General features: G+C 44.6%; 1 protein-coding gene across 2 annotated transcripts in view; it reads left to right on the top strand.

The window, feature by feature from the left end:
* Positions 1 to 12,833, top strand: part of OCLN (occludin) — a 134,462-nt gene that overhangs the window by 73,081 nt on the left and 48,548 nt on the right. For both annotated transcript variants that reach the window (XM_063963896.1, XM_063963895.1), the window contains exons 3-4: positions 433 to 1,111; positions 4,459 to 4,620. In XM_063963896.1, the coding sequence (XP_063819966.1) occupies positions 433 to 1,111; positions 4,459 to 4,620 (841 nt within the window). The remainder of the gene's footprint in view (positions 1 to 432; positions 1,112 to 4,458; positions 4,621 to 12,833) is intronic.

The following is a 12,833-nucleotide window of genomic DNA, read 5'->3' as shown; positions in this document are numbered from 1 at the left end:
CACACCAGGTAGTCCTAATTCTTTCTTAGATGTGCCCAGTCTCCTTCGGAGCCCGCTATTCCCCATGGTCCTTACGGAGTTCCCAGCATCCACTACGGACTACGAGAAATATAATTACCGGTGAGTAAATTCTTATTATTTACAATACTAGTAGAAACTGATCAATTAATATCGTATCACTGTAGGTTTCAATATCCATTTTTAGTATTCACCTTTTCCAGTCCTCAGGGGCCTGTTAACAGTGCATGTTTTCCAGATTGTTTGGTGCACAGGTGTAGTCATTACTCGCTGTAACATTTTGAAAGATCCACAAGTGATGCAGATGATTTCACTTGTGATACTGAGGAGATCTGTGAAATGGACAGTTAGGGTTCACTGAGGACTGAAGCTTTTTCTGCTGTTCTAAACCCCCCTTTTTTATCTTTATTTCAGCAAACCCTCCAACTATGCCCCCAGCCGAGATATGTATGGAGGAGAGCTGCGCTCACAGCCCGCTTACTCCTACTATCCAGAAGATGAGATCCAACACTTCTACAAATGGACTTCTCCTCCTGGCATCATCCGGATCATGGCAATCCTTATTGTTGTCATGTGTGTCGGAATCTTTGCCTGTGTGGCTTCCACCTTACCCTGGGACTTAGATATTACAGGGCAATCTATGGGCTACGGCTTTGGAGGAAGCTCTGGGTATTCTGGGTATTCCTCTGGCGCGTACAATGGCTATGGTTTTGGAGGATCTCAGATGGGCATGGGCTTTGCTTACGGAGGGAATTACACTGATCCACGAGCTGCCAAAGGCTTTATTCTTGCAATGGCTGCAATTTGCTTTATTTGTGGTATGGTGCTCTTTGTAATGACCGTAACAAAGACCCAGTCTTCCACAACCAGAAGATTCTACCTTATTGTCATCATTTGCAGTGCAATTATGGGAGGCTTGATCTTCATTGCTACAATCGTTTATACGATAGGGGTCAACCCAGTAGCTCAAGCATCAGGATCTGCCTTCTACACACAGATTGTATCTATATGTAACCAGTTCTATACGCCTGTAACCACTGGGATGTTTGTGAATCAGTATCTCTACCACTACTGTGTGGTGGAACCGCAAGAGGTAAGCACACTACTTCTTGTTGATATTTAAACATCCAAAATTCTTGGGAGTGGTTTTAAATAACTGAATCTTTGTCTTACTATACTTTGCATGTTTCCTTTTTCACTTATTTCCTTATTTTTTTTTTATTATAGTAGACAACTGTTTTTTGTTTTTCTTAAGCAGAAGAACTTATATAGTGGTCATACTGCTTTACATAGGAAAGTGAAGGCTATAACATTCTTTCTATTGTCATGTTGACTTTGTTAAGGTGTGCCGAATAACTAAGATTTGCACTTATTGGATATTTATAGTTCGGCATTTGGTTGTTTTTATGACACCTCAGTCCAGATCCATGTGATAGCTGCAACGTGCTGTTAGAACGGTTTGTGGTATTCCTTCCACCTCATAGAGGTGAGAACTTACAGGTGAAACTCAGAAAATTAGAATATCATGCAAAAGTTCATTTATTTCAGTAATTCAACTTAAAAGGTGAAACTAATATATTATATAGACTCATTACATGCAAAGTGAGATATTTCAAGCCTTTATTTGTTATAATTTTGAGGATTGTGGCTTACAGTTTAAAATAACTCCAAATCCAAAATATCAGATGATTAGAATATTACATAAAATCGATGAAAAAAGGATTTTAAATACAGAAATCTCGTATAATCATGCATATGTACTCAGGACTTGGTTTGGGCCCCTTTTGCATGAATTACTGCCTCAGTGCAGTGTGGCATGGATTCTAGATTCTATCAGGCTGTGGCACTGCTGAGGTGTTATGGAAGACCAGGATGCTTCAATAGCAGCCTTCAGCTCTTCTGCATTGTTCGGTCTCATGTCTCTCATCTTTCTCTTGGCAATGCCCCATAGATTATCTATGGGGTTCAGGTCAGGTGAGTTTGCTGGCCAATCCAGCACAGTAATTCCACGGTCATTTGAACCAGCTTTTGGTACTTTTGGCAGTGTGGGCAGGTGCCAAGTCCTGCTGTAAAATAAGTCTGCATCTCCATAAAACTGGTCTGCTGAAGGAAGTGCTCTAAAATGTCCTAGTAGACGGCTGCGTTGGCTCTGGACTTAATAAAGTACAGTGGACCAACACCAGCAGATGACGTGACTCCATACATACATACATACATACATACATACATACATACATACATACATATATATTTATTTATTTCACCTTTTAAGTTGAATTACTGAAATAAATGAACTTTTGCACGATATTCTAATTTTCTGAGTTTCACCTGTAATTAGAAATACAGCTGGGCACTGCAAGAAATTTAAATCTTGGTATCTGCATGACCGTTTTTTCTTTTGTACTTGTACTTTTAGGGAGTTTGACTAATGGTATTTCCGGAGCTGAGTAATTACTGTATCCTGACTTAAGAAGTCTGTTCTTAAAGTGCGATATTAAATGCTGCAGGAGCTGAAATAAATTTATGGGGGTTCTGCTCTGCTCCCCTCTCAATACGTTATTGTTGCTTTTATTGAGCAAGATGTCCACAATCTATATGCACTTTGATCCCACCAGCATGATAATAGATTACTAGATCTTTGTTTATAGCCAACACATGGAAAATGATTCCTGTAGTGTACTTGTGTTTTCCACCTGGCCGTTTACTTGCTGGGAGTTCTCATCAATAGCAAAGAAACCATTGTTAATGGTTTTAAACTGAATTTTTTTTTTATTTTTTTTTACAGTTTCTCTTCCACTAATAGCTGTTATTGATTAGATTTACTATCTGCTAATGACTGTTTCCATCCAGGAGGAAGAGGCAGAGCTGTAATAATTGGAGGAGTTTGGCTAACTTTGTGGCTGCCCTCTGACAGCCCTCTTTTGGCCTATCTGTGCTGCTGTTCTCGTCACTTATATGTGTGTGGGGGTAATTCAGAGTTGATTGCAGCAGCAAATTTGTTAGCAGTTGGGCAAAACCATGGCCCTCATTCCGAGTTGTTCGCTCGGTATTTTTCATCGCATCGCAGTGAAAATCCGCTTAGTACGCATGCGCAATGTTCGCACTGCGACTGCGCCAAGTAACTTTACTATGAAGAAAGTATTTTTACTCACGGCTTTTTCTTCGCTCCGGCGATCGTAATGTGATTGACAGGAAATGGGTGTTACTGGGCGGAAACACGGCGTTTCAGGGGCGTGTGGCTGAAAACGCTACCGTTTCCGGAAAAAACGCAGGAGTGGCCGGAGAAACGGTGGGAGTGCCTGGGCGAACGCTGGGTGTGTTTGTGACGTCAACCAGGAACGACAAGCACTGAACTGCTCGCACAGGCAGAGTAAGTCTGGAGCTACTCAGAAACTGCTAAGTAGTTAGTAATCGCAATATTGCGAATACATCGGTCGCAATTTTAAGAAGCTAAGATTCACTCCCAGTAGGCGGCGGCTTAGCGTGTGTAACTCTGCTAAATTCGCCTTGCGACCGATCAACTCGGAATGAGGGCCCATGTCCACTGCAGGTGTGGCAGATACAACATTTGCAGAGAGAGTTAGATTTGAGTGGCGTGTGTTCAAACTGAAATCTAATTGCAGTGTAAAAATAAAGCAGCCAGTATTTACCCTGCACAGAAATAAAAAAAAAAAAACACCCAAATCTAAATCTCTGCAAATGTTATATCTGCCACACCTGCAGTGGACATGGTTTTGCCCAACTGCTAACAAATTTGCTGCTGCAATCAACTCTGAATTACCCCGTGTGCAGTATGAAACTCACACTGCCACTTATTAATTTTTACATTTGGCAGAATCTAAACTTTTAACAAGACCATATATTTATTTTGCTATGTTTCGGTGTTTTCAATGTTTTATTTACACCTGACTTTTGTTTTTTTTCATCCAGCATTGAATGCATTTGTTTTATGCATTTATTTCCACATGATCTCTTCTATTTTATTACCTGTCTTTAATTTGCGTTCACCTTTTACTAGCAACCAGGCATTTTATCTATTACTATGCCTGTAGGGTTTGTAATTTGACTTTTTGAAGTAAGGTGTAAGTTTACTAAAATGCCAGTGTCCAAAAGTGGAGTTAATAATAATATTAATAATACTTTTCTTTATATAACACTCTGTCCAATAAGACTAGAGGTGCTTGTAACCTGTCGCAACCCATCAGATTCTGGCTGTCATCAGGAGTATTCTAGCAAATTCTAGCTAGATAGATTTTGCTTACTATGTGCAGGGACTTCACTTTTGTAAATACACACTTAATTAAATTTGCTCCCTACCCACTCCATAGATCTTTGCATCATAAAAGACTATACCAATGCTATTGTATTTAATAAGACTTGATATATTAACATACAGTTAGCTAACACAATCTTAAACTATATATGTATTTTTCCTCCTAGGCCATTGCAATTGTGCTGGGGTTCCTCATAGTCATTGCATTTGCCATAATTATATTTTTTGCTGTGAAAACAAGAAGGAAGATAAACGAGTGTGGCAAGCAAAACATTCTGTGGAGGAAAGAAAACTTTATGGAAGAGGGAGATCCGAAGGTGGAGGAATGGGTAAGTATGTAAGAGTTAGAACAGCAGTGCTGGAGGAATGTGGTATGTAAAAGTTAGAACAAGAGTGCGTGTTGGAGGAATAGGGTATGTAAGCGTTAGGACTAGGATGAGTGTTGGAGGAATGGGGTATGTATGAGTTAGAACAGCAGTACTGGAGGAATGGGTTATGTAAGAGTTAGGACAAGAGTGTTGGACGAATAGCTTTTTAAGTTAAATGCTGTTATAGCACTGTAGGAATGGGAATATAAGCGATAAGTGCTGTTTTCATGTGAGCCCACTTAAACTGTTCAATGACGTTTGTTGCTAATACTTATGAAAGTGACACCGTTTCTCTCATAAACATTAGTTACATCTTTTATGGACTGATTTGAATAGTGTCCTGTGTGTTAAGTCTTTTGTCAGAATGATTTGCTTACATTGTATTATGGCGCTTTGTCATTATACACATCATGTTAACGTATGGGTGTCGCTAGCTTTCTTACGAAGAGTCTGAGCAGTCGGCAAAATGTTATTTCTCTAACGTCCTAGTGGATGCTGGGGACTCCGTAAGGACCATGGGGATAGACTGGCTCCGCAGGAGACATGGGCAATTTAAGAAAGAATTTAGGTTCTGGTGTGCACTGGCTCCTCCCTCTATGCCCCTCCTCCAGACCTCAGTTTGATATTGTGCCCGGACGAGCTGGGTGCTTTTTAGTGAGCTCTCCTGAACTTGCTGAGAGAAATTTTTTTGTTAGGTTTTTTATTTTGCATCGTGGGACAGAGGGGAGAGAAGCAGCCCTACTCTCTGAAGTTAGGTCCTGCTTCTTAGGCTACTGGACACCATTAGCTCCAGAGGGATCGTACGCAGGATCTCACCCTCGCCGTCCGATCCCAGAGCCGCGCCGCCGTCCCGCTCGCAGAGCCGGAAGACAGAAGCCGGGTGAGTATGAGAAGCAAAGAAGACTTCAAATAGGCGGCAGAAGACTCCGTTCTTCTCTGAGGTAACGCACAGCACTGCAGCTGTGCGCCATTGCTCCCACACACCTCACATACTCCGGTCACTGTAAGGGTGCAGGGCGCAGAGGGGGGCGCCCTGGGCAGCATTTGGAACCTCATTTTGGCAAAAGTACACATATATACAGTTGGGCACTGTATATATGTATGAGCCCCCGCCAAGAAAATGCATATTTAAGTGGGACAGAAGCCCGCCGTCGAGGGGGCGGGTCTTCTTCCTCAGCACTCACCAGCACCATTTTTTCTCCACAGCTCCGCTGAGAGGAAGCTCCCCAGGCTCTCCCCTGCAGATTCACGGTAGAAGAGGGTAAAAAGAGAGGGGGGGGCACATAAATTAGGCGCAAAAACACAATATAACAGCAGCTACTGGGTTAACATTAAGTTACTGTGTTATTCCTGGGACATATAGCGCTGGGGTGTGTGCTGGCATACTCTCTCTCTGTCTCTCCAAAGGGCCTTGTGGGGGAACTGTCTTCAGAAAGGGCATTCCCTGTGTGTGTAGTGTGTCGGTAAGCTTGTCTCGATATGTCTGATGAGGAAGGCTATGTGGAAGCAGAGCGGGAGCAAATGAATGTGGTGTCTCCGCCGACGGCGCCGACACCTGATTGGATGGATATGTGGAAGGTTTTAAATGATAATGTTAATTCCTTACATAAAAGGTTAGAAAAAGCTGAAGCCTTAGGACAGTCAGGGTCCCAACCCATGCCTGATCCTATGTCGCAGAGGCCGACAGGGTCTCAGAAGCGCCCACTATCCCAAATTGTTGACACAAATACCGACATGGATTCTGACTCCAGTGTCGATTACGATGATGCAAAACTACTGCCAAAATTGGCTAAATCCATCCGTTATATGATTATAGCAAATTAAGGATGTGTTGCACATCACTGAGGAAACCCCAGTCCCTGATGGGAGGGTACGTATGTATGGGGAAAAGAAGCCGCAGGTAACCTTTCCCCCCTCACACGAGCTAAATGAGTTATGTCAAAAGGCTTGGGAATCTCCAGATAAAAAACTGCAGATTTCCAAAAGGATTCTGGTGGCGTATCCTTTCCCGCCAACGGACAGGTTATGCTGGGAATCCTCCCCTAGGGTGGACAAAGCATTAACACGCTTATCCAAGAAGGTAGCCCTGCCGTCACAGGATACGGCTACCCTCAAAGATGCTGCGGATAGAAAACAGGAGGGTACTCTGAAGTCCATTTATTCACATTCAGGTACCTTACTGAGGCAGGCGATCGCGTCGGCCTGGGTGTGTAGTGCTGTAGCAGCATGGACGGACACCCTGTCTGAGGAACTGGATACCTTAGACAAGGATACTATATTATTGACCCTGGGGCATATTAAAGACGCTGTCCTATATATGAGAGATGCTCAAAGAGACATTAGTCTACTGGGTTCTAGAATAAATGCTATGTCAATTTCTGCCAGAAGGGTCCTGTGGACTCGGCAATGGACAGGTGATGCCGACTCAAAAAGGCATATGGAGGTTTTACCTTACAAGGGTGAGGAATTATTTGGGGAGGGTCTCTCGGACCTGGTCTCCACAGCTACTGCTGCAAAGTCAAATTTTTTGCCATATGTTTCCTCACAGCCTAAGAAAGCACCGTATTATCAAATGCAGTCCTTTCGATCACAGAAAAACAAGAAAGTCCGAGGTGCGTCCTTTCTTGCCAGAGGCAGGGGCAGAGGAAAGAAGCTGCACAACACAGCTAGTTCCCAGGAACAGAAGTCCTCCCCGGCCTCTACAAAATCCACCGCATGACGCTGGGGCTCCACAAGCGGAGCTAGGCCCGGTGGGGGGCGCGTCTTCGAAATTTCAGCCACAAGTGGGTTCACTCCCAGTTGGATCCCTGGGCAATAGAGATTGTGTCTCAGGGATACAAGCTGGAATTCGAGGAGATGCCCCCTCACCGATACCTCAAATCGGCCCTACCAGCTTCCCCCCACGAGAGGGACATAGTGTTAACTGCAATTCACAAATTGTATCTTCAACAGGTGGTGGTCAAGGTTCCCCTCCTTCAACAAGGAAGGGGCTATTATTCGACTATGTTTGTAGTCCCGAAACCGGACGGTTCGGTCAGACCCATATTGAATTTAAGGTCCCTGAACATATACCTGAAAAGGTTCAAGTTCAAGATGGAATCGCTGAGAGTGGTCATCGCAAGCCTGGAAGGGGGGGATTTTATGGTGTCTCTGGACATAAAGGATGTATACCTTCATGTCCCCATTTATCCACCTCATCAGGCGTACCTCAGATTTGTGGTACAGGATTGTCATTACCAATTTCAGACGTTGCCGTTTGGTCTCTCCACGGCACCGAGAATATTTACCAAGGTAATGGCGGAAATGATGGTACTCCTGAGAAAGCAAGGAGTCACAATTATCCCATACTTGGACGATCTCCTCATAAAAGCGAGATCGAGAGAGCAGTTGCTGATCAGTGTAGCACTTTCTCTGGAAGTGTTACGGCAACACGGCTGGATTCTAAATATTCCAAAGTCGCAGTTGGTTCCTACGACTCGTCTGCCTTTCCTGGGCATGATTTTAGACACAGACCAGAAAAGGGTTTATCTCCCGATGGAGAAAGCTCAGGAACTCATGACACTGGTCAGGAACCTATTAAAACCAAAACAGGTGTCCGTGCCAGATAGATGGTGGCATCATACGAGGCCATTCCCTTCGGCAGGTTCCATGCGAGGACCTTTCAATGGGACTTACTGGAAAGTGGTTCGGATCACATCTTCAGATGCATCGGTTAATCACCCTATCCCCCAGGGCCAGGGTGTCACTCCTGTGGTGGTTACAGAGCGATCACCTTCTCGAGGGCCGCAGATTCGGCATTCAGGATTGGGTCCTGGTGACCACGGACGTAAGCCTCCGAGGTTGGGGTGCAGTCACACTGGGAAGAAATTTCCAAGGTCTGTGGTCAAGTTAAGAGACTTGCCTTCACATCAACATCCTGGAACTAAGGGCCATATACAACGCCCTACGTCAAGCGGAGACCCTGTCTGATTCAGTCAGACAACATCACCGCAGTGGCTCATGTAAACCACCAAGGCGGCACAAGGAGCAGAGTGGCGATGGCGGAAACCACCAAGATTCTTCGCTGGGCGGAGAATCGCGTAAGCGCACTGTCGGCAGTGTTCATCCCGGGAGTGGACAACTGGGAAGCAGACTTCCTCAGCAGACACGACCTCCACCCGGGAGAGTGGGGACTTCATCAGGAGGTCTTCGCACAGATTACAAGTCGGTGGGAACTGCCACAGGTGGACATGATGGCATCCCGCCTCAACAAAAAGCTACAGCGGTATTGCGCCAGGTCAAGAGACCCTCAGGCGATAGCTGTAGATGCCCTGGTGACACCGTGGGTGTTCCAGTCGGTCTATGTATTTCCTCCTCTTCCTCTCATACCCAAGGTGCTGAGGATAATAAGAAAAAGAGGAGTGAGAACAATACTCATTGTTCCAGATAGGCCACGAAGGACTTGGTATCCAGATCTGCAAGAAATGCTCACAGAGGACCCGTGGCCTCTTCCTCTAAGACAGGACTTGTTGCAACAGGGGCCCTGTCTGTTCCAAGACTTACCGCGGCTGCGTTTGACGGCATGGCAGTTGAACGCCGGATCCTAGCAGAGAAAGGCATTCCGGATGAGGTCATTCCTACGCTAATAAAGGCTAGGAAGGACGTGACAGCTCAACATTATCACCGTATATGGCGAAAATATGTTGCTTGGTGTGAGGCCAGGAATGCTCCTACGGAAGAATTCCAGCTGGGCCGTTTCCTTGACTTCCTGCAGTCCGGAGTTAATTTGGGCCTAAAATTGGGTTCCATTAAGGTCCAGATTTCGGCCCTATCCATTTTCTTTCAAAAAGAGTTTGCTTCTCTACCTGAAGTTCAGACGTTTGTAAAGGAAGTGCTGCATATTCAGCCCCCTTTTGTGCCTCCAGTGGCACCTTGGGATCTTAACGTGGTGTTGAGTTTCCTGAAATCCCACTGGTTTGAACCACTTAAAACCGTGGAGTTGAAATATCTCACGTGGAAGGTGGTCATGCTATTAGCCTTAGCTTCGGCTAGGCGTGTGTCAGAGTTGACGGCTTTGTCACATAAAAGCCCCTATCTGGTTTTCCATGCGGATAGAGCAGAATTACGGACCCGTCCACAATTTCTGCCGAAAGTGGTTTCATCCTTTCATATAAACCAACCTATTGTGGTGCCTGTGGCTACTACTGACTTGGAGGATTCCGAGTTACTTGATGTGGTCAGGGCTTTGAAGGTTTATGTAGCCAGAACAGCTAGGGTCAGGAAAACAGAGTCTTTGTTTATCCTGTATGCTTCCAACAAGCTTGGTGCTCCTGCTTCAAAGCAAACTATTACTCGCTGGATCTGTAACACGATTCAGCAGGCTCATTCTGCGGCTGGATTGCCGCTGCCAAAATCAGTTAAGGCCCATTCCACTAGGAAGGTGGGCTCTTCTTGGGCGGCTGCCCAAGGGGTCTCGGCATTACAGCTTTGCCGAGCGGCTACTTGGTCAGGTTCAAACACTTTTGCAAAGTTCTACAAGTTTGATACCCTGGCTGAGGAGGACCTATTGTTTGCTCAATCGGTGCTGCAGAGTCATCCGCACTCTCCCGCCCGTTTGGGAGCTTTGGTATAATCCCCATGGTCCTTACGGAGTCCCAGCATCCACTAGGACGTTAGAGAAAATAAGATTTTACTTACCGGTAAATCTATTTCTCGTAGTCCGTAGTGGATGCTGGGTGCCCGTCCCAAGTGCGGACTTCTTCTGCAATGCTTGTATATAGTTATTGCTTCAATAAGGGTTAAGTTATGGTTGCATCAGGGTTTAATCGGATGCTCTGTTATTTGTCATACTGTTAACTAGTTGTTATCACTTGTTATACGGTGTGATTGGTGTGGCTGGTATGAATCTTGCCCTGGATTACCAAAATCCTTTCCTTGTACTGTCAGCTCTTCTGGGCACAGTTTATCTAACTGAGGTCTGGAGGAGGGGCATAGAGGGAGGAGCCAGTGCACACCAGAACCTAAATTCTTTCTTAAAGTGCCCATGTCTCCTGCGGAGCCAGTCTATCCCCATGGTCCTTACGGAGTCCCCAGCATCCACTACGGACTATGAGAAATAGATTTACCGGTAAGTAAAATCTTATTTATTCGTTTGCAGAGAGACACATTTTATATAGTTTGATTAAAGGGACTTTATGGGTGCTATCTTCCCCGAAAAAATGTTTTTTAAAGCGTAGATGCCATAATTGCCAAAATATATATGCTCTCAACGTATAGGCTAAATTAGTCTGACCTATTCCCCAGGTAGCGGCAGCATTTCTAAAGAGTTACACAAATGATATACTATATCTGTATATTTCAACCACCAGAGTAATCGAGGTAATTTTCTCTACACATCATGCGGTGTAAAAATGTTAATCTGTTCCTGGTGTAGGCCCTTCTGTCTGTCAGCTTTGAAGTCTGGCCTTCGGGCCCAGGAAATACAATCATACACCATTGAAAAAGGGAAATCCTGTGATGTGCTATCGGGACGATGTCTAGTAGCAGACAGGCTCAGGGAAAAGCAGAGGAGACCAGATGGATGTGATCCTACAGTACATCAGATCTATCCATGTTGGCAGTTGTGGAAACCTATTGGAGTGTTCTGCATGATCCAAGGTCTCCAGTCATTTATAAATAAAAAAAATATAAATAGGTGAAACCAAAAATACCTGTATTCTGAGAGAATGAGTCTAGAAGTTTAAGGCAACGGAAAATAATTGCTCCGACTTGTGTAGGGTTAGTAACATAGTTGTTGAAAAAAGACAGTTTGACCATCGAGTTCAACCTGTAATTGATCTATTTCTTCCGTTCCTCTCTTTTGCAATAAAAGCAGTAACTGTGCTACCATGCTACTAATAGATGGTTGCATCTGTCACAGAAGTAGATTTTTGGGGGGCCTAGGGTGGAAGTTCTTTTCAATTTACCTCACTCTATCTAAACTGGGTGGGTTAAGTCTGATCAATGTGTAACATACCCAGCTCATTAATGGGGAAAGGTATCAAACCGTAGAGCAGAGGTTCTCAAATGCGGTCCTCGAGGCACCCCAATGGTACAGGTGTTAGGTATATCTATGGCTCAGCACAGGTGGTTAAATCAAATTGACTGAAGTACTAATTATGTCACCTGTGGCCAAGCATGAATATACTTAAAACTAGAGATGAGCGCCTGAAATTTTTCGGGTTTTGGGTTCGGTTCCGCGGCCGTGTTTTGGGTTCGAACGCGTTTTGGCAAAACCTCACCGAATTATTTTTGTCGGATTCGGGTGTGTTTTGGATCCGGGTGTTTTTTTCCAAAAACACTAAAAAACAGCTTAAATCATAGAATTTGGGGGTCATTTTGATCCCAAAGTATTATTAACCTCAAAAACCATAATTTACACTCATTTTCAGTCTATTCTGAATACCTCACACCTCACAATATTATTTTTAGTCCTAAAATTTGCACCGAGGTCGCTGTGTGAGTAAGATAAGCGACCCTAGTGGCCGACACAAACACCGGGCACATCTAGGAGTGGCACTGCAGTGTCACGCAGGATGTCCCTTCCAAAAAACCCTCCCCAAACAGCACATGACGCAAAGAAAAAAAGAGGCGCAATGAGGTAGCTGTGTGAGTAAGATTAGCGACCCTAGTGGCCGACACAAACACCGGGCCCATCGAGGAGTGGCACTGCAGTGTCACGCAGGATGTCCCTTCCAAAAAACCCTCCCCAATCAGCACATGATGCAAAGAAAAAGAAAAGAAAAAAGAGGTGCAAGATGGAATTGTCCTTGGGCCCTCCCACCCACCCTTATGTTGTATAAACAAAACAGGACATGCACACTTTAACCAACCCATCATTTCAGTGACAGGGTCTGCCACACGACTGTGACTGATATGACGGGTTGGTTTGGACCCCCCCCCAAAAAAGAAGCAATTAATCTCTCCTTGCACAAACTGGCTCTACAGAGGCAAGATGTCCACCTCATCTTCACCCTCCGATATATCACCGTGTACATCCCCCTCCTCACAGATTATCAATTCGTCCCCACTGGAATCCACCATCTCAGCTCCCTGTGTACTTTGTGGAGGCAATTGCTGCTGGTCAATGTCTCCGCGGAGGAATTGATTATAATTCATTTTAATGAACATCATCTTCTCCACATTTTCTGGATGTA

Source organism: Pseudophryne corroboree, chromosome 1 (genome assembly GCF_028390025.1).
Source record: "Pseudophryne corroboree isolate aPseCor3 chromosome 1, aPseCor3.hap2, whole genome shotgun sequence".
Lineage (NCBI taxonomy): Eukaryota > Metazoa > Chordata > Amphibia > Anura > Myobatrachidae > Pseudophryne > Pseudophryne corroboree.
This window is presented reverse-complemented; position numbering and strand designations above follow the sequence as displayed.